Source organism: Pseudorca crassidens, chromosome 4 (genome assembly GCF_039906515.1).
Source record: "Pseudorca crassidens isolate mPseCra1 chromosome 4, mPseCra1.hap1, whole genome shotgun sequence".
In the NCBI taxonomy this organism is placed as follows: Eukaryota; Metazoa; Chordata; class Mammalia; order Artiodactyla; family Delphinidae; genus Pseudorca; species Pseudorca crassidens.
This window is the reverse complement of record NC_090299.1, coordinates 43212515-43234177: the sequence shown is the minus strand read 5'-3', so window position 1 is coordinate 43234177 and position 21663 is coordinate 43212515. Positions and strand designations below refer to the sequence as shown.

At 41.5% G+C, this 21663-nt stretch overlaps 1 protein-coding gene across 1 annotated transcript in view; it reads left to right on the top strand.

Moving 5' to 3' along the window:
• The window catches only part of PROM1 (prominin 1), a 97159-nt gene that overhangs the window by 38442 nt on the left and 37054 nt on the right, over window positions 1-21663 (top strand). Inside the window, exons 4-8 of the mRNA XM_067734678.1 lie at window positions 2959-2985; window positions 5036-5241; window positions 13744-13864; window positions 17317-17380; window positions 18275-18364. Coding sequence (XP_067590779.1) covers window positions 2959-2985; window positions 5036-5241; window positions 13744-13864; window positions 17317-17380; window positions 18275-18364 — 508 coding nt within the window. The remainder of the gene's footprint in view (window positions 1-2958; window positions 2986-5035; window positions 5242-13743; window positions 13865-17316; window positions 17381-18274; window positions 18365-21663) is intronic.

The following is a 21663-nucleotide window of genomic DNA, read 5'->3' as shown; positions in this document are numbered from 1 at the left end:
AAGATAAGCAGGGCTGAACAGGTGGGGAGGCGGCTTTGCTGGCGTTCCAAGCTGTGGGGACCACGTGAGCAGAGGATGAGGTGTGAGGGGAAGAAGCACGGGGATGGAGACGGTGGGTGAGAGGAAGGGGAAGGACAGGTGAGCTGGGGCCAGATCAGGGGAGGGCCTTGGAGGCCTCACTCAGATGAGTGGACAACAGTATTGTCAGAAAGTATCCAGGCACCTTTCATGTCTCTACTTAATACCAAGGTTAGGGTTAGGGTGAGGGCTAAGGTGCTGTTAATTCACTCTGTTTGCATCCACGAGATTAACTTACCTAAACAGAAGAGTGTGTTATTTCGATTTTGGCCTATGATGAATGTCGGCTGCCAATGAAATAAACAGACGAATGTTTTTGCATTGAATGTTAGGATAATAAAAATTAGTTGAATCTGTTTGTCAAGCTATTAGTCCTGCAGGGTCAGACGATTCGTTCCATCCTTTCCTGGTACAAAGGTGGTTGTCAAGACAACAATAAAGGTACCAGTGGACTTTTATTTATTTAATGGCCAGCACAACAAAGGTGAATGACAGTGTCTCCAGCGGGTGTGACAGCCGTGAACTCTTGCCCAGTGGTGGGAACAGTGGCTGCATATTCTCAATTTGCAATAAAATGATACTTAAGGGAAAAATGAATGCAGAAGCCAAAGAGGAAGTCCTCATCTCAAGGCCATTTATGTGTATAAAAGAGGATGAGCCAGATACACACTAGTGCCTACACCTTCCCTCCTACCACAGAAAGCATTTTCATTCTTCAATGCCACTGGCTTCATTTATATCTTCCAAACATGATTGCCCATGTGTGCCTGCTTCCCTGGGCAGAATAAAACGACCTTTGCTTTTATATTTATATTGAAAATTTGCATGCCGTTAGCACCTGAATGCCAGTTAGCTCTGGCAAGGAACGAGCTGGGCGTGAGAGGCTGGGCCCAAGCCTTAGAGGACCAGGTCCTCAGACTCTGAGGTCACTCTCAGCAGCCTGACAAGTATGAGCCGGAGTTGGCTGCCACCGTCCATGGCAGGACTCTCGGTTGGACGAGTCCTTTATGGTTGGCTCGATATTAGACTTGGAGTTCCTGTAAGCTGGGGGACCCCCTACTTCCTGATCTCCTCTCCACCTCAGGTGTCTTTACAAATGGATAAAAACCGTTTGGGTGGAGCTGGTGTAGAGAAAGGAGCCAGAACTGGGCCCACATGAATGAACGGAATCCTACCCTAGGTGTGGAATTGGATCATGTTTTCCAGTTATCCAAGGTAGAGGGATTTGGTTAAGCAAAGACACCAAAGAAGCCAAGGCTCCTTGGGAAGAGAGCTTTCTGATTGGCTTTAGGGAGATAAATGCTGGGTGTGTTTGGTCAGAGTCCCCGAAGCAGACCCGACCCTGAGTCAGGGACTCCAGGGCAAGTCACTTATTTGGGAGGTGCAGGGAACCCTGGCTGTGAAGTGGGAGGTGACACAGTGGAGGGAGGGCCGCCTGTAGAGGGTGTATCATTCCGCCACCCGCCACTGGGGGCAACAGAGCTCCATCCTGTTAGAGGAGCTGTGCTAGACACCGAAGACACTGGTGTGGGAATAAGCCCGTGGGAAGGTGAAAGAGTTGAGGTATTTATACACCAAGACTGAAGAGGCACTTAATCATAATCACGACACGGGACTTGTTTTAAAGACAGATTCCTGGTCTTACCCAAATCCCCTGACACTTCTCCAGGGGAGGGGCCTGAAGTGAGTGTTTTTAACACACACTGTGAGGGGTTTATGATTGGTGAGGTTGGGAGGTAACAAGCCCGTGGGGCCCAGACCCAGGAAGGGAGGCTGGGGTCACTCAAGATGCCCTGTGGGTCCCCAGGGGCATGTTACATGAACTGCCCATCCCAACATTTCAGATGATGCTGCCTTTAAAGTTTATTACCGTCACAAACATTGTTCTTCCGCACCTGTGAAAATCTACCAGCTAAGGCAATGGCTTCCAAACTTGGATTTCCTGGACCAGACAATTTGAAAAACGTCATCCGGGGAACACCATGGAGCCACATAATTTTATTTAACCACATGAGGACATTTTAAGTCAACTATAAGAACAATAATGACTCTGTCCCTCTTCATACGTGTGTCACCTCCCTCTTCCAAAAAGAAGGATAGTCTTATAAATTGAGCAAATGAGGTGAGCACTGTGAAAGGACAAGTGTAGGACTCCATGGCATCAGGAAGGAGGGATGTACAGCAAACCCAGACGTCGTTATCAAGACAGACTTCCTGGAGAAAGCAACATCCAAACTCAGACTTGAGTTTCATCGGTGGAAGAGTGGTGGGAATAAGGTTCAAGCAAGAGGGAGCCCAAAGTGAGGAAAGGGAGAGAGACCATGATGCTTTCTGGGGACTCGAGTGCTCAAGAAGAATGGGGACGTGAAGCCAGCATTAAATAACATAGGACCACGTGGAGGAGTTTGAATTAAACATGGTGGGACTCCATGGAATGCTGTTAAACAAGGGAATGATACCATAAGATTGTCATTTTAAAAGGACACTTGGAAGTTGGTGCCTTGGGCTCTGGGGTTCTAGGCAGCCCCTGATTCTCTGTTTCATGGAGACCATGTGGTTGTGGTTGTGTGTTAAGCATTTATAACTTTCCCTCTGGTTCCCCTTGTCCATAACTAATTAGCATACTGATTAAGAACCTTTCAAGAAATCCAGTGTAAATCCAAATGTGAGCCCTAGAGCTTGACTGTACCCAAAACCCTGTTTGTCTAATAAATGCTCCCTTTATGTTCCGGTCTTGTGTCATCCTCCCCTCCCTTGATCTCCTCTGTGTGGGATATTAATGGTCTCAGTTGCGGTTAATGACTCCAGTAATGTTTTCTGTTTTCTTGATGCACGCTGCCTCTGCTTGCACAAACTCTGCGACGGCTTTGACTTCCTCAGCCAGAAAATGTAGTCTTGATTCTGAAGGTAAAGTCCTCACTTGTTGTTTCATGTTGCTCCGTCTAAAGCCCGCGAGTGGTGTGACGCTTTTGCCAGAACTTTCTGTTCACTGTCATCTCCACTGTGATGACTTTTAAATTGTTTCCTTTTTGTTTCTGCCATCATCTTCCATCTTCTCTTTCAGCTTTTGTAGCCCACGAAAGAAGAGCAACCCATCTGCAAATTTAAACCTTGAGCTTCTCTTCAACACAGTCCATCCACAAAGCACTCCGGAGATCTTGGTATATCAGGAAATAATTTAGGTTCTTGCCAGATCTTGGCCAGACTTTGGGGTTCAGTGTTACAACTTTTTTTCTGGCTGCGCCATGCAGCTTGCAGGATCTTAGTTTCCCGACCAGGGATCAAACCCATGCCCCCTGCAGTGGAAGCGTGGAGTCCTAACCACTGGACCACCAGGAAATTCCCAGAAACAATTTCTAAAAATAGTAACAATTTAGACTATTTGCTGAGAAAGATAGCAAAGTAAGTAAGAATTTGGAGTGTCTGGAGCTGGCTTCTCAGTTGGCCAATGATGTGAGTCTTCAAGGGTGGGTTACACACCAGCAAATAACGACTTTTCATGGCCGTGGTGTCCAACTTACCTTAAGAAGGCTGCATCAAAATTGCAATCACTTTTTTTCTTTTTAGCATTTTAACCTTAATATGGAAGTAGATAATATTCAAGTGCCATGTGCACCTTGCTTAATACGCATAAGCGTTTGCCCACGAGTTAGCTAATACTGACAGAACATTTGCTGTGTGCTGGGCACTTTGCTAGTTGTTTACACATTAACTCATTTAATTATCTGTCCCTCACAATATGCTGATGACATTAATGCTAATGTCACATTTCCTAGTTTAGAGAATTAAAAGCCGCCCCTGCTGGGATTTAAAGCAGGTCCTCTGACTCCAAGTTCACTGCTCTCTCCTAAGACATCACATTTGCTTCAAGGAACAAGGCTTGGGTTTCGTTTTCCTTTGCTCAGCTTGGCTTCAGAATGTATTGTTATCTAGCTGGTCCATTACAAACCATTACAGGTTGCAAACCGCCAACCTGTAATTTTCTGCCATTCTTTTAAAGTGTCTTGCTTTATGGAAATGTGAGTAACTGCACACATGAATTGGAATGAGAACGAGTTTTATCATCCTGTTGCATTAATTTTTATTTAGCCTGGAATAAAGCCATCAGTGATTATGAAAATAGGTTTAGGTCACTTGATTGTGTCTAGCTATTGTGCTAGTACCTAGGAACCTAGGAGCTATCTGAGACTTAGCTAGTGAGGCTGGGCTCAGCAGCCTGAAAGGGGCACTTAGCAAGTGTCTGCTCCACGCCAGGTACTTTCCATAGCACCTCATCACTAATCATACATTATCTGCAATGTTCACAAGGTACGTATAAGGTACCTATTTTATTATATGTACCTTATACGTACCTTATAAGGTACGTATTTTATTCCCAGTACATGGGTGGGGAAACTGAGTGGCCTGTGAGTAACATGTCTGATTTGGAAAGTCTGAGCCTTTTTTTCTAAATTTAGATATATTCCAGATTCTTTCATAACAAAATATGAATTTGTCATTAATCGATCCAATCCAAACTACTTTGAATCCTTAATAACTATTACTAGTTCTATCTTTCTGGTGAAAAACATCCTTGGTATAGATTATTCATTATGCAAGGACTTCTGCCAAAATTTGTCATGCCGTTTAAAAACAAACAAAATACCTTTGGGGTTGAAATGACACCATTTGCAACTTGACCCTGAATTTGGCTATTTTCCCAAAGTTGAAAGAAGGTAGTAAGTGCTTGATCCCATATTCTGGTAACTCAGATCTCTGCTTCCTTTGTTTCAAGAAGGATCTTCAAAATGGACACACACACACACACACACACATACACACACACACACACACACACCCCTCAAGATTTAACTCATGATGGCAAATAGCTTAAAAAGCATGGAATGTGTACACTGTGGAATGTTCTACGTGTAATTTTATGTTACAGTATGTGCTGTTTCTTTTGTTTGACTTGCAGATTATCTACTATGAGATCGGGATTATTATCTGTGCTGTCCTGGGATTGCTGTTCATTATTCTGATGCCTCTGGTGGGGTTTGTCTTTAGTTTGTGTCGTTGCTGTAACAAGTGTGGTGGAGAAATGCACCAGCGACAGAAGAAAAATGGGGCCTCCCTCAAGAGCTACTTCACACTCTCCCTCTTGGTGATTTGTATATTTATAAGGCAAGTAGCATCTTGGACAACAGCTGATTGTGTTTTAGGTTGATGAGAAATCTCTTGTGTTTTAACTGTTGAGCATGAGTTGGAAACAACAACAAAATACAAAAAACAGAAAACAGAAAAGAGAGAGCAAAAATGCTTGCCCAGCACATCACTATAAGCAGAAATTAGTGCTGTAACCAGGCTGCTCTAGTTTATGTGATAAGACAACCCCGTGGTTTTTTTCATTTTGAAGCCATCCTGATAAATCTGGGACTGAAGAAAGCATTCACCTCCCAGGACAGCGTCTCCTTCCTCTTAAATAGCTCTCTCGAAACAGGCAGCATACAGGAAGGCAGAGCAAGTATTTCTAGTTGATTTGTACGTCCGAAGGGATCTTTTGCAAGGAAATTTTTTTTTAATTGAAGTATCGTTGATTTACAATATTATGTTAGTTTCAGGTGTACAGCACAGTGATTCAGTTATTTATATATATATATATAAATATATGTATTTGCTTTCAGATTCTTTTCCCTTATGGGTTATTACAAAATACTGAGTATAGTTCCCTGTGCCATACAGATGGGTAGAGTCCTTGAATTGGGGAATTGGAGAATATTGTTGGATGGAGTTAACTTTCTAATTATATGCCCAGTTTTTTTTGTTTTTTATTTTTCTCATTTTTATTAGGAACTTAAAAAACAAATCTTTATTTTTAAACAGCAGGTTCTTATTAGTTATCTATTTTACACATATTAGTGTATACATGTCAATCCCAATCTCCCAATTCTAGAGTTGCTGATACGAAACAGTCCCCAGGTGAGATGCAGTGAGAAAAGCAGTTTGTAGACCACGTGTAGAACACAACACCAGTGATTAAAAACAAAAAAGGAGGGGGATGTGAACACTTGGTTATGTTTGCATAGAGACCATGTGAAAGGATTGCCGAGACCCTGGCCAGGCGAGTTGCCTCTGAGAAGGAAATTGGTGGCTGTGAAGGGGAGGGAAGCGAACTCGCTTCTTACTGCAACCAGACTTCTTGTTTCTTTTGAATTATCTACCACACTCAAGTATTACTTACTGAATTAAGTACACCAAAAATTAAATTTAGAAAACCAAAAATTCCCCACAAAAAGCAAAAGCCAGTGCACTGCTACTGATTGCAAAGCAGTCAGTTTTTTTGAACAGATATCCTTCTGCTGAAAATAGTGAAATAATAGACCTTAACACAGACGTAGAGAATGGACTTCAGGACATGGGGAGGGGGAAGGGTAAGCTGGGACGGAGTGAGAGAGTGGCATGGACATATATACACTACCAAATGTAAAGTAGATAGCTAGTGGGAAGCAGCCGCATAGCACAGGGAGATCAGCTCGGTGCTTTGTGACCACCTAGAGGGGTGGGATATGGAGGGTGGGAGGGAGGGAGACGCAAGAGGGAGGGGATATGGGGATATATGTATATGTATAGCTGATTCACTTTGTTATATAGCAGAAACGAACACACCATTGTAAAGCAATTATACTCCAATAAAGATGTTGAAAAGAAAAAAAAATAGACCTTAACAGTATACTTATAAACAGGATCCAAGTGAATGTGTTAGCTAATTTCATGCACCCTTGTTTAACCACTAGGTAGTTTTTGTGGGTGTGTTTCATCTGCAAGACGGGGGTGTGGGTTTCTCTGTCTCTCTCTCTCCTGTTTCCCTCTGTGTCCCTGTTCTCTCTGTCCATAATTTGAATTTAACTTCTTCTTCACATTGAATTCTGAAAGGCAGCTTAGGATGGGGGCAGTGGTAATTACAGATTTCCCCTGTCTCTCTGCTTTGTGTTTGAAGGATTTTCAGGAATGTACAGACCCTACAGCTGTGGGAGTAGTGACCTCCCCCCAGCTACCAGAAGAATGTCCGTTATAGCCCAAAGACCATTCAGACCTTTGTGCATGTCCTTTAAGCCTGAAACTTACATCCTTCATTCATCCAAAGACTTGGACAGCCGTGTGTCTTCCTTTTTGTATACCCTAGACATCAAAGATGAGGCTCAGGTGACAAAGTGCCTTTTGAAAATACTTGCCCTGAGGGCTTCCTGTTAGCATGATTATTTATTTAACAAGTTAAGAATTTTCACTTGATATAAATACATATGATGTAACTTCAGGAAAATTCTTTATTGCATGTACTCATTTACCCAAATAAATGTTCACGTATGTAATAATGGGCTTTCAGTTTTTTTAATGGAACATATGTCCTGTATTGGGTTTCTGTTTTTAAATTGCACTCTTATTTGCATTACATATAATTATGCAATATATACTTTATAGTTCACCCTGAACTGATTGAATTATTTATATGAGGTTTTAAATACAAAGATATATAAACATTAAAGTTACAATGTCAGAAGTAAACTTGGCTTTCATTTTATATAAAATGAATGCTAAATATATCTTTTATTGTTGAGAACTCAGACCCATCAAACACATTTAGGTAAGTTTTTTTTCTCCTGAGTATATTTTAGTTTAGAAAATTCTTTAAAAAGAAATCTGTGATTCTATCCTACACAGTCAGCTAAGATATTTTCCCCACCCGAGTAAAACTTATTAATTAATATAACAATTTTAAATTTCAGTACAATTAAACCAAAGCTGATCAACTATTTGAGGCTAAGTGACAAATTTAAACTAATTTATTTCACATAATACATTGAATTTATATAAGGATTATAAATAGGTCTAAATAAGAGTAGTATTTGAGATTGTTTTGTTTACTTTGAATTCAGACTAGAAGTTTAAACTTCTTTGCTTTGAATTTTTTTTTAATTTAAATAGCTATTTTGATGTCATCATTTTAGAACACCTACTGGTTTGCAAGTATCTTCAACAGCATGAGTTGAGTAATTGTTTTCACGTAATCAGAACTAGCCAAGAAGATTAAAGACCAGGAGAAAACAGAAATTTCCATATTATGATTAGATAAAAAGGAGAAGAAACTTATGTCCACAAAATCAGAAGATTAGAATGAAATAAGAGGGGAAAGAATGTCCACAAAATTAGAAGGCGGAAAGAGAAAGAAAACGAGGTATTAGCCTCTGCTTCCATCGACCTCAGCAGAGCTTGGATACTAGTGATAAATAATCTTTGTATATGATTTTTAAAAAATTCTTTCAGAAGCCCAGAGCGGTCTACTCGCCTTTTATCAGGCTCAGTTCCTTTTTGTGGCTGAATGCTGTTACAATTTAAAAAGAAGTTGGTTTTTAAATTAGTCTTGATTTTTCATCCATCCCATTTTATTAAAAATTTTGAAATCTTTTCTTTTTAATTGAGAAAGGCATAGGTGTTAATGAGAAAGATCCCCTAATATGTGTGGAATATATGTGGTCATATTCTTTTTCCATTTGAGCTTTCCCAAAGGCAGCTGCAGAGTGTTTGAATTCCATAGACGTTGACATATGTTTACGTAAGTCTGTTTGACCATCAGCAGAAGATTACATTTCCATGTCTCACTGTGGACTGTTTAAGCAGATGTGTCTTACTCCAGAAAAAGCCAATTTTTCTCTCCGTTCCTTTGCATTTGTCATCACTGCATTTTTCAGAATTTCAAAAAGGTTATAAGCAACAACAAAAAGGAACAGCTGTGCCTTTATTTCTCCAGAATAGAGGTTATTTCTAAGTTTCCCAAAAGTCAGCATTTGCCAATTACTGTGGTGAAACTGAATCCCAGTCCTTTTCAGGAAGGTGGCTATTTTCAAAGTCCTTTTTTTTTTTTTTTTTTTTTTTTGTTGTTGTTGTTGTTGCAATGTGATGTCAATTCCTGGTGTGGAGGCCACAAGCTTCCAGAAAAGAAATTGAGCTAGCATGCCTTGGAAATCATGAGACTTGTTTAATGAGAGAATTAGTTATATAAAGTTGAAATCGAAATTGAAAAATTATCTTTAAAAAGTAAGAGATCAGTTACAGACAGAGCATTTATTTGGCTCTTATTGGCTAATTTCATTGTCAGTAGAAATTGGTAGAAAAAAACTGCTACAAATCCTAAATGTTTAGCCATACTCTAAAAACTTTAAGTATTTACTTTTAAGTAGAGAAAATCGGTCTGTCCATATAAAATACAGAAGTTATAGTGCTAATATGTCATAAAAATAAATTCCTATCTTCTGCTAAAAATTTCAAGAGATTTTGTTGTACTACATAAAATTTTCGGTAGCTTAAAGGCTTTTGTGTCAATGCCAGAGAATTGATAGTCATTTGACTATCATTTGATTGAAATTTTATTCCCTTTTTGTGTGAGGTGAATTTCCCTCATTGTCATATCCTAATAGTTGACTGGTGTTAAAAACAACAAAACAAAACATTAATTTCATGTGATTTTTTTGTGTGCATGCTTAGAGGAACATTGAATAATAAGGAATGTCTAAATCAACAACAACAAAAAGAATAACTTTTAAATTCTCTATTTGTGTTTAACTAAGGGTTTTAAATTTGGGATTACAAATGGAGACCATCAATTGATTTGTGTAGTATTTAAAATTGTTTTCTTTGATTTGTTGCTAATATTTAAAAATGGGAAAAGAAATTTGAAATGGGAGATTTTACATATGAATCCAGATTCCCAGATTTTTGTGAATAATTGGAAGATCTGGTCTTCTTCCATCATGGTAGCACTTACTGGAGCCACAGAGCATCTGCCCACCCCCATCTTTATCTCCAGCTCCCACAGGTCCATACCAGGCACTTTGCCCTTCATGCTTTCTGCCTGCCTGTGTAGGCATTTGAATTTGCTGTCTTTAATTTAAATATAAAATTTACAATGAGTTATGAGTGTGAAAATCAGCTTTGAAAGTTGCTAAATTCTATCCCAGAATTCTGTTTAGTACAGTTTTTTAAAAATGATTAATGCTTTCATTTTAATTAGATCTATAACTGAGTAACAGAAATGTGTCCTTTTAAATACGGTGTATTGAAATTCAGCATTGTATTGCAATGCTGTGTTTACTGATTGATGATTTTTGGAGTAACAGCATTTATTCAATAAAGGAACAAAGATAGTTTCTGACTTGGACATTCTGAACATATGGCTAATCTTCTAAATGGATCAGATGAAACAAGCCCAGTCCTTAAATCTGCCTTCACTGATCACCCACTGAGGATACGAGACCCTGCATTACCCAAGGTTTACAAAGAAGCAGTTTCCACCTCTTTTTAGGGAAGTTAAACATAGGTGGAAATGAAGGCAAAATAGAGTATGAAGTAAGAAAAACCCATCAGAACTTCAGGGCGAGACCTCCGGGAGTTCAAGGCAAGACGTCCTTCTCCTATCTAGGGGGTTCAGGGAAAGCCACATGGACTTGGACTTGCTGTTTGTTTCCCAAGTTCACTTTGACTTATATGAGAAAAATGGGTCTGGAGCATGACGAATGACAAATAATTTGGACATGATGGGGAGAGAGCAAGGGCCCCCAGTGTGAAATCCTCTGGTGGGCAGGTATATTCAGGTGGTGATCCTGACTTGTCATGGTGCAGAATGGTTGAAAATTGGCATGGTACATAAAGTCCCAGGTACATTACTATGACTCAGCTTTTTTCCCCCTTCTGTTGACACTACTCCAAAGTCATTATTTTGGGTCGTTTGGCCTTATTTTGCATGAGTGAATCATTTAATAACTATTATTGCTGTGGTGTAATGCCAGCCTCATAAATACCAATGCAGACTTGAGACCGACAAAAATGGATTCTAAGGTGGTCCCTTCAAATGTCAGAGGATATTGTTAATTAGATCTTTTAAAGATTATCATCAACATGAACCCAAACTTAAAAAAAAATTGAAGACACCTTGTGGACATCCAGTACCCCTCTCCTTTGCAGTCTGCGAAGCACTGATCTAATCTAATTTCTAGTTTTTGCTGCCAACTGAAGCTCACAGAGGGAAGGGACATTCTCAAGCTCACACAGTATGAGTTAGTGGCAGTTGTGAGACCAGAACCCAAGTCTCATGTTCCTCCTTTATTGCATATTCCACTGCACCTTGGTTGTTTTTTTTTTTAAATTTATTTATTATTCATTTTTGGCTGTGTTGGGTCCTCATTGCTGTGCGCGGGCTTTCTCTAGTTGTGGCTAGCGGTGTCTACTCTTCCTTGTGGTCTGCGGGCTTCTCACTGTAGTGGCTTCTCTTGTTGTGGAGCACGGGCTCTAGGTGCGCGGGCTTCAGTAGTTGTCTCACGTGGGCTCAGTAGTTGTGGCTCGAGGGCTCTAGAGCACAGTATCAGTAGTTGTGGAGCACAGGCTTAGTTGCTCCGTGGCATGTGGGATCTTCCTGGACCAGGGCTTGAACCTGTGTCCCCTGCATTGGCAGGCGGATTCTTAATCTCTGCACCACCAGGGAAGTCCCCACTGCACCTTGTTAACCATAAGAAATGTTGTTCAACATTGTGTTACAGACTTCGGGGGATTAGTTTGGAAAGGCAATGCACCTATGTAATATTGCTATGGGAAAATAGGTTTATTTCTCTATCTTTTACATTTTTTTAATTTTTTTATTGAAGTATAGTTGATTTACATTATCATGTTAGTTTCAGGTGTATGGCATGGTGAGATATATATATATTATTTTTCAGATTCTTTTCCCTTATAGGTTATTACAAAATATTGAGTATAGTTCCCTCTGCTATACAGTAGCCCCTTGTTGGTTATCTATTTTATATATAGTAGTGTGTATATGTAAATCCCAGCCTTCTAATTTATCCCCCTCCCCCTTCCCCTTTGGTAACCACACGAGCAATGCTCCTTGGAATGACTCATGACAGAAATGGGGCAAATGACTCCCCAATTACCCAAGACTGAGAGGTTTCCTGGGAATGTGGGACTTTTCGTGCAAAAGTGGGCAGTTGGCCATCATACCTGTAAATATATGAATGCATCATGTTTAAGATGTTGCTTTTGGTGAAGAAGCAGAAGTATTCATATTCTCCATCAGAATTTTTCCCCAAAAGTTTGCGTATTATTTGCAAAATTTTCTTCTAGAAACATAGTTACACCTTCCATTGGATGGTTACAAACTAACAATTTATTACAAACTAAAAATTTTGTTAACTTCTGGAGGTAACTTCTGTAGGGTGTGTTATGAGTGTATATAATTTCTTGCTGCCATCTAGTGGCTAAATCCAACAGGGCCTTGGTGATTAGCAATCTTAAATGTAACATTTTAATGTTTAAAGGCCTTGACACAAAAACAAACCAGTTGGTCAAATTAATTTGTCAGGGGATTGTTAGTAATTAGTAGACATTAAGAGCTCTTAAAATGATTAAACGTAGACATTTCAGATGGCTCGAAAAATATGGTTGTTGTTTTCATGTAGTGTAGCTTTTCATGTAAGATGCCTCTCATGTGGTGTTTTTATTTATTTATTTATTTTTGGCTGCTTTGGGTCTTCGTTGCTGCACACAGGCTTTCTCTAGTTGTGGCGAGCAGGGGCTACTCTTCGTTGCAGGTGTGCAGGCTTCTCATTTCGATGGCTTCTCTTGTTGTGGAGCACGGGCTCTAGAAGCATGGACTTAAGTAGTTGTGGCTCACGGGCCCTAGAGCGCAGGCTCAGTAGCTGTGGCCCACGGGCTTCGTTGCTCCACAGCATGTGGGATCTTCCCGGACCAGGGCTCGAACCTGTGTCCCCTGCATTGGCAGGCGGATTCTTAACCACTGTGCCACCAGGGAAGCCCTCATGCAGTGTTTTTGAAACTCTATTGAAGTGCATTTTATATGGAGAAAAGTGTTCCTATCATAAGCACATATGTGCGAATTTCTATGAAGTGAACACACTAACTACACCATTACCCACCCCTCCCCCGAATATAACCACTGACTTTTGGCACCATCATTTTGTTTGATTTTGTACTTCACATAAAGTGGAAGGAGACGGTGTATACTCTATGGCTTGCAGCTTATATAGTATTTTAATGCTAAAGTAATTCACATTTCCTTTCAACCTGGACAATGCAGTAGCTAACAAAGACAATTAGATTAACCAAAAACATTAGAAAGCCCAAACCATTCTTATCATTTTAGTATTTTTCCTGACAGTCTTCTTGAGGGGAGCAGAGGTATGCACGTAGTGTGTGTGTGTGTGTGTGTGTGTGTGTGTGTGTGCGCGCGCACGCCCTGCATGGAGAGTGTATACCTACATTCGCATCTGTACAGAAGTGGGACTGTATTCCACACCCTGTCTTATAACCTTTGTAACTTCTATTTCCTGAACATTGTTCCATTTATAAGACTCATATTTAACTGAGCAACGTGTCTTGAATGGATATTCAAGGAGAGGACTTCCCTGAGAGGACTGAGTCTTGTTCTGTGGCCCACATTTGGTGGTGCGTGGATTTTGCGATGGAGGCAGGAAGCCTGTAGCAGTGGAGGGGCTGGGCTTGGGGAGCAGGGGTTCTCTGCACAGGAAGACCTTCTGCCTTCTCCCGGCTGTGGGCTGCTCTGCACCTGGCCACGGCCATGGCTCCCACAGTAAATGCTCTCCTTTCCTTTTCCTGCAGCTTTGGTATCATCTATGGTTTTGTGGCGAACCAACACATAAGGACTCACATTGAAAAGACTCGGAAATTGTCAGAAAGTAATTTCAACGACTTGAGAACCCTCCTGAATGCAACTCCAGGGGTAAGGACCACAATCTATATCCCATGATGCTTTGTGTTTGAGGCCTGTGGGAGTTCCTGTATATATTTGGAATCTTATTTGGACCTTCTGGAAACCCTATAATCATTGTAGACAGGTGTTGTCTTTTAATTTTAAAGGTAAAGGAATAAAGGCCTAGCAAGTGATTTTCAAAAGAGTACAAAGCATAATTTCAGAATTGGTGTTTTTATTTTATTTCATTTTACTTTATTTCTTTTATTAAGGTATACCATATAATTATATTACTTATTATAAAAGTGCTTAACCATTTTAAAGGTCTCATGACTTTTTCAATTTTATTTATTTATTTTTGGCTGTGTTGGTCTTTGTTGCTGCACGCGGGCTTTCTCTAGTTGGACCAGGGCTCGAACCTGTGCCCCCTGAATCGGCAGGCGGATTCTTAACCACTGCGCCACCAGGGAAGCCCTCTGCTGAGAGGTTTTTAAAAAAGATGTTCTGAATAGGCAAAGCATCAGTGTGCTTCTGGGATACAGAAAAAAGATACCCTCAGGTCACCCTGTCCCCAGAGACAACTTCTGTGCATGTGTGTGTGTGTCTCTCCTTCCCAAGGAATTTTACACATCTATACAGATATTAGCAAATAAGTGTTTATAAAACAGAAAGGTTTCATTACCGGAGTAACTTCAAGCAAACGATGGGGAGTTAATGATATTGTGAAAAAGAAAGGACAGTGGCACCAAAGATTTTTCTTTTTAAAAAAAGTCATGGGGCTTCCCTGGTGGCACAGTGGTTAAGAATCTTCCTGCCAATGCAGGGGACACGGATTTGAGCCCTGGTCTGGGAAGATCCCACATGCCGCAGAGCAACTAAGCCCATGCGCCACAACTTATGAGCCTGCCCTCTAGAGCCCATGAGTCACAGCACTGCAGCCCGCAGGCCTAGAGCCCATGCTCTGCAACAAGAGAAGCCTCCGCAATGAGAAGCCCGTGCACCGCAACAAAGAGTAGCCCTCGCTCACTGCAGCTAGAGAAAGCCCGCACGCAGCAACGAAGACCCAACGCAGCCAAAAATTAAATAAATAAATAAATAAAAACCTCTCAGCAGAAACCGTCAAATATATGATGCTGAGCCAACATGCAGAGAGAAGGATGCTATCCTATTAGATTCACTAATAAGAGCCTGCCAGAATCCATGGGCTTCCTTACACAGGGATGTGTTCTTACAGGTTTAATATGCTCTAAAAAATTGCAACACATTAAATATGGTACTGGTTTTTTAATATGTGGTTGGAACTAAAAATTCAAGGAGTGCAGGAATTTTTAATATTGAGATTATAGAAGCTAACTTTATTCAGCTTTATAGCCTGTGCAGAGAGGGAAATGCTTCATTTCCCCAGTTTGTGAGTAAAATTCATAATATTTTTTACCTATCGTTCTAAAGATGCCAAAGTAAAATCTGTTTCCTAAAAAGTTGGCAAAGTTAAACACATAGCAATCATGGCTGGTGACTTTGGGATTGCTTTCATAATCTTGGAAAGAGACTAAAGTGTTATGGCTTTGGGGGAAACTTATGTAGTTCAAAATATATGAAAGAGCTCTAGCAAATCTATAAAAAATTGGGCAGAGAATGTCAATAATTGATTTACGAGGAAATATAACTGGTCCCAAACATCATAAAATTATTTTTAATACATCTTTATTGGAGTATAATTGCTTCACAATGCTGTGTTAGTTTCTGTTGTACAACAAGGTGAATCAGCCATATGCATACATATATCCCCATATCCCCTCCCTCTTGAGCCTCCCTCCCACCCTCCCTATGCCACCCCTCTACGTCCTCGCAAAGCACAGAGCTGATCTCCCTGTGCTATGCAGCTGCTTCCCACTAGGTAACTATTTTACATTCAGTAGTGTATATATGTCGATACTACTCTCACTTCGCCCCAGCTTCCCCCTCCCCACCATGTCCTCAAGTCCATTCGCTATGTCTGTGTCTTTATTCCGGCTCTGCCACTAGGTTCGTCAGTACCTTTTTTTTTTTTTTGTAGATTCCATATATATGTGTTAGCATACGGTATTTATTTTTCTTTTTCTGACTTACTTCATTCTGTATGACAGTCTCTAGGTCCATCCACCTCACTACAAACAACTCAATTTCGTTTCTTTTTATGGCTGAGTAATATTCCATTGTATATATGTGCCACATCTTCTTTACCCATTCATCTGTCAGTAGACACTTAGGTTGCTTCCATGTCCTGGCGATTGTAAATAGAGCGGCAATGAACATTGTGGTACATGACTCTTTTTGAATTATGGTTTTCTCAGGGTACATGCCCAGTAGTGGGATTGCTGGGTCATATGGTAGTTCTATTTTTAGTTTTTTAAGGAACCTCCATGCTGCTCTCCATAGTGACTGTATCAATTTACATTCCCACCAACAGCACAGGAGGGTTCCCTTTTCGCACACCCTCTCCAGCATTTATTGTTTGTAGACTTTTTGATGATGACCATTGTGAGCGGTGTGAGGTGATACCTCATTGTGGTTCTGATTTGCATTTCTCTAATGATTAGTGGTGTTGAGCATCTTTTCATGTGTCTCTTGGCCATCTGTATGTCTTCTTTGGTGAAATGTCTACTTAGGTCTTCTGCCCATTTTTTAATAGGGTTGTTTGTTTTTTTGATATTGAGCTCCATGAGCTGTTTGTATATTTTGGAGATTAATCCTTTGTCTGTTGTTTCATTTGCAAGTTAACCTTATTCTAGTAATTGGAGAAATGAACAATTAAATAATAATGCACATTTTCACTAGGAAGATGGGCAATAGTTATTTTATTTAAAAGTGGTAACATCCAGGGTTGCAGAGGGTGTGGGGAAGCAGACCCACAAAGACACAGTAGGCAGAAGGGTGTGTGGCCCCAGCAGAGGTCAGTAATAGCTGCTAAGTAAAATGATTCTAGGGTGGTAGATTTCACACGACCTCAAATTCTCTGCAGTTCCTCCTTTCAAGAGGTGGATCTGTTTTCCATCCCCTCAAATCTTGGATGTGTCTGTGACCCGCTTTGACCAAACGAATGAAGTAGACGTGACCTTGTGCTAGTTTTGACCTTAGGCTTCCAAAGGCCTTGCAGTGTCTACTCTTGTCCTCTTGCTAGCGGGACCACTACGTGAAAACACCCAGCCTGGCCGCTTGGGAGGAGAGACCACATAGAGAGAGGGATCCGTTTGTCCCCAGCCAAGCCAGCGCCAACCAGGAGATTGGCATAGCCAATCCACAGAATCATGAGAAATAAGAAATCATATTTCTTAAGCCAATAAGAAGTCTGAGCATCCTAAAAATAGAAATATCTCTAAGAACCTGCTTTCTTTTTAAAAAAACTCTGATTCAGGATAATTTTCAGATGTTAAATCTCTTTTTATTGTGGCTTGGGAAACCTCCAGAAGAAGAGGTTTCAAGTAATCTTTTTTTCTTTTAAGCAAATTGACTATGTACTGGACCAGTATACCACCACGAAGGCAAGAGCATTCTCAGATCTGGACAGTGAGTAAAATTTAACGTGGCCTCAAATGTGTTTGTTTTGGCTAGAAGATGCTATGGCCATCTCCCATAAAACATGGACTAAGAAATGTAGTATGCTGTTTCTGCAATTTCTGCGTGAACAAAGGGGAAAAACAGAACAGTAATTCCCTAGCATTATTGAAACGTGTAGTTTGTTACTCAGCCATTAAAGCCTAGCATTTTTTATAAAAATGCTTCTGCTTTCCCGCAGTCACAGGCACCTGTTCTTCACTCTCCACGCGAGAGAAGAATTGGGTCTCTGTCCGATCTGCTGTTAAAGACAGATATGGGCCCCCCGGAGAAGCCAGTGGCTTCAGGAATTAGAGGGGTGGGCGGAGCTGGTCCCCACGTGCTCAGTGGTTAGCAACCATGGGCTGTTTTGCCCTCAAGACGACATCTGGCAACATCTGGAGGCATTTTCAGTGTCCCGGTTGGGTCCCATCCATTGGCAGAGGCCAGGGATGTGGCTAAAAACCCTGCAACGCACAGGGCAGGTCCCACAGGAAAGACCGATCCAGCCCCCGACGTCGATAGAGCCCGGGTTCAGAAACCCTGGTCCAGCTGGAGAGGTTAGGGACACCTGCAGCCGTGAATCAAGGTGATAAGGTGAATCTATTCCTAGTACAAAGAAACACCGAGTCTTCGGTGGTTAAGTTTTCACGGGGGGGCGCAGCTGGTGTGAGGGCTTGGAAGTGTGCCAAGAAATCTCCGCACGAGAGTCCACAGCTTAACGGGGTCTGGAGTGAAAAGTGGGATTTCGCGTCGGGAGAGACTAAACCAGGCAACGAAATCGGCATCGGGAAGAGACTGAGAGGTAAGAGGAGAATAAAGAAAGAGACCCCACCCTCACTGTCCCTTATGCTTCTTGGAATTTAGATATTAAGTTGTTGCTGGGAGACGGAATTTCCAAACAGCTCAAACCTAGAGTGGTCCCTGTGCTGGATGACATCAAGGCCATGGCAGAAGGTAAGCACTGTGGCAGCAGGACCAAGACAGCCTCCACCCGGAAGGCTCAGCCTCCCAGGCTCCCTCGCCCTTTTCTCGTTTTCCCTGAGGGTCAGCTAGGGCAGAGCCACAGTCCGTCCTTCCTTCCTCCCTCCCTCCCTTTCTCCCTTCCCTCCTTCCTTTTTCCCTTCTCTCCTCCCTCCCTCCCTCCCTCCCTTTCTTTCCTTCCTTCCTTCCACACCTGGCCGCTGCCTATCTTTCCAGCCTCTTCCACCAGCACCCCATTTTCCATTCTAGCCGTGAATCTCAGTGTTCATTCTGATGTAAGTCCCCAAAGGTGTCATTCTTCCCCAGACCCTGTACTGCACAGGCTTCCTCTGCCTGAAATGCCACAGAACCTTCTTCATCTAACATACATATTAGAAAATTGTGTTCCTAGAATGTGTATTTAGCTTTGACAAAGACTGAAGTTTAAAACAGCAAGGCTTGTCTTTAGAATGAGTCTTACCCCTATGGTTGAATCATAGTCAATCACATCAGAGGTTCAGTGGTACCTGAATAAAGGAAAATAGATGGAAGAAAAAAGAAAACAAACAAAAACATAAGTTTTCTTGCTTTTGTCCTTACTGGGATATTGTTAGTGTACAACAGTTGTCCGAAGTTCACAACAAACACACTTAAACTCAATTGAAATAAATCTTCAGCCAGTGGTTAATTTTGTTTCTATCCATTAGCTGTATTTCGGACGGAAGGAGGTGGGTTGGGGAGGGGTCCTTCCTTCCTTCCTTCCCCTCATGGTGAGGAAATGAGGCCTCCTGCCGCCTGTGTTATTGACCGAGGAAGCTGATGGTCCAGCCCCAGTCCGTCCTCAGACGAACGCAGCCCCTGCTGCCAGCTTCACTGCAACCTCAGGAGAGATCCTGAGCTCAGCCACTCAGCTAAGCCAATCCCAGATTTCTGACCCTCACATACTGTGTGAGATAATACACCTTTGTAGTTTTAAGCTGCTGACTTTTGGAATAGTATCTCCTGCAGCAATAGATAACTAATACGGTGCTCAATCCACGGTGACAGCTATTTTCCTAAACCATCAATTTTCTATCCAGCCTTCAACACATGGAAAAGGAGAACTAAAAGCTTCTGATTTCCTAGTCAATATACTATGCTATTTGTGACTCATCAGAATATAATACTCCTTGATTTTAAGGCAGCATATATTGTATAGACCTTTGGATTAATTAATGTCTTTTTTGGGGAAAAGAGGAAAAGTACCACATTAAATGCAAAATTGATTGCATGCTCATTTCACTAACGTTAAAATGTAAAAAAGAAAGCAGAAGGAGGCAGTGAATCAGGGAAATACGGTAATCTTTAAAAACTGAAAGATGGCCCACTATGGAAACAAAAAATAATGAGTGAGAGAAAAAATGCACAAAAATGGTAACACAATGGACTAATAAGGGGCATTGTTTTAGATAAAGAGCTCAGTGTCCAAGGAGTGTAACCTCTTATTCCTGTTAATTAGTACATTTTCTTACAACTGAGTGTTACATGTCTTTCCTCCAATAACCCCATTTACGACACGAAATGAACTCTTTGTCATCGTGGCTGACAGATGGCCCCCAAACTGTGTGTTATTGTCCTTTATTGAAAATTAAATGGCATTAGTCATAAAATGACACCCTACATAAGTAGGGTGTCAGGTTGAAATATCAAAATACTAAAAAAGTGAATTTGCAATGGAGCACCATGTGCTTGTTTATTAAGCCCGTTAACTAGTAGTATATAGTGGAGGTTCTGATAACTACCGTAATTTCAAAGTAGTGATGAGCAGACACGATACTGCCGATATCAGCAAACACTGAATATTAAATGAAAATATTTCTGATTTCTTCAGTGACAGAGGCACTGACAGAGATTCACTGTCTACTTTCATAAGAGAATCAAAGGCTAAAGTGTAACTGGAGGGGCTAGTGGAGATGAAGATGTGGGTTTGGTTTGGTTTGGGTTTTTTTCTTCCAAGTTCACAAATCCCTTTGAGTCTGTGCACAGACCCCAGTTTAAGAACCGCTGATTTCACCTCAAATAGTTCAGGTTTGTCCAGGTAACTGATTATATCAGAAACAAGGAGCTCCAGGCTGTCCTAGAGTTGAATGAACAGTCTTCAGTGATTACTTTGTCACTTGCTGTTTGAGCATTTCTGCCACAGGAATGAAGATGAAGCCCAGACTTTTTCCCCAGCGAAGTTTCCTTCCATAGCTGCCCACCTTCTCTCCCCCTCACCCCCCCACTTCGCCCAGCCCTGTGTCTTAGCAGGAAATATCACTTAATTGGCCAGAACAAAACTATGAGGAGAGGTGGACACCTTGGTGACTCCTCATTGCTTCACCTTGAGACTTAATCACTCATGTCTAATAGCCACGCAAAACCTTCCCTCTCCACTGCCCTCGGCATCCCTCTTGCTAATGATCTTCTGGGTCCCCTCATTATAACTTCAAGTGTTTACACTTCACTGATGGATTCATCATCATTTGGGCTGACTCTCTGACCTTTTACAATCAAATCTCTCCTGTCATCTCTCTTACTCTCTTATAAACATCTTTCGAGTAATCATGTGTCATTTACCTGATTCATACAGACAAATCTCTGTGTCGTTTTCAACTAAGTGGACTATTGTCTCATGCAACTGAAACTAGCTTCAGGTGAGGCTTGATCTAGTGGTGAGATTCTTTCCATCTAGCTGTTCTCTGCAGTGTCTGCATCGTTCTAATGCAAACTCCCCTTGCAGTGCTACATAGGGAAATGGGTTGCCTGGGGGCAGTCAAGGCCCACTCCTTAAGCTGAGGGTGGGACCCGTGTTACCCAGACTCTGCTGCACCATAGGGGAGGGGTGACATGGCTTCTGAGATGCCAGCCAACCAAGTCCAACAAAGCAAGTGATTGTAGAATTGATCAGCCATGAAGTAAAAGTTAGAAAGCTATTGAGTGTTGAGGCCCTGCCCTGTGGCAACGCTATATAGCAGGTACTTTTCCTGCGCCATGTCAGTCGGTGCTCACAACAGCTCTGTGGGGTGAGTATGGTTACCTCCACTTTACCAACTCAAGAGAGTGAGGCTTAGAGTTCATGTAACTTGTCCCAGATGAGGTAGCGGGGAAGTGGCGGAGTTGGGATCCAGACCCTGGTCTGATTATAAGGCCTGTGCTGCCTGGAGCATTCCAGATGGTATTTGGGTACATTTGGGAGTGTTAAGGTGTAGGGTGCTTCCGGGCCATCCACAGCAAACACAGCGCAGTGTAACTTTGAAAGAACAGTTGGGAAT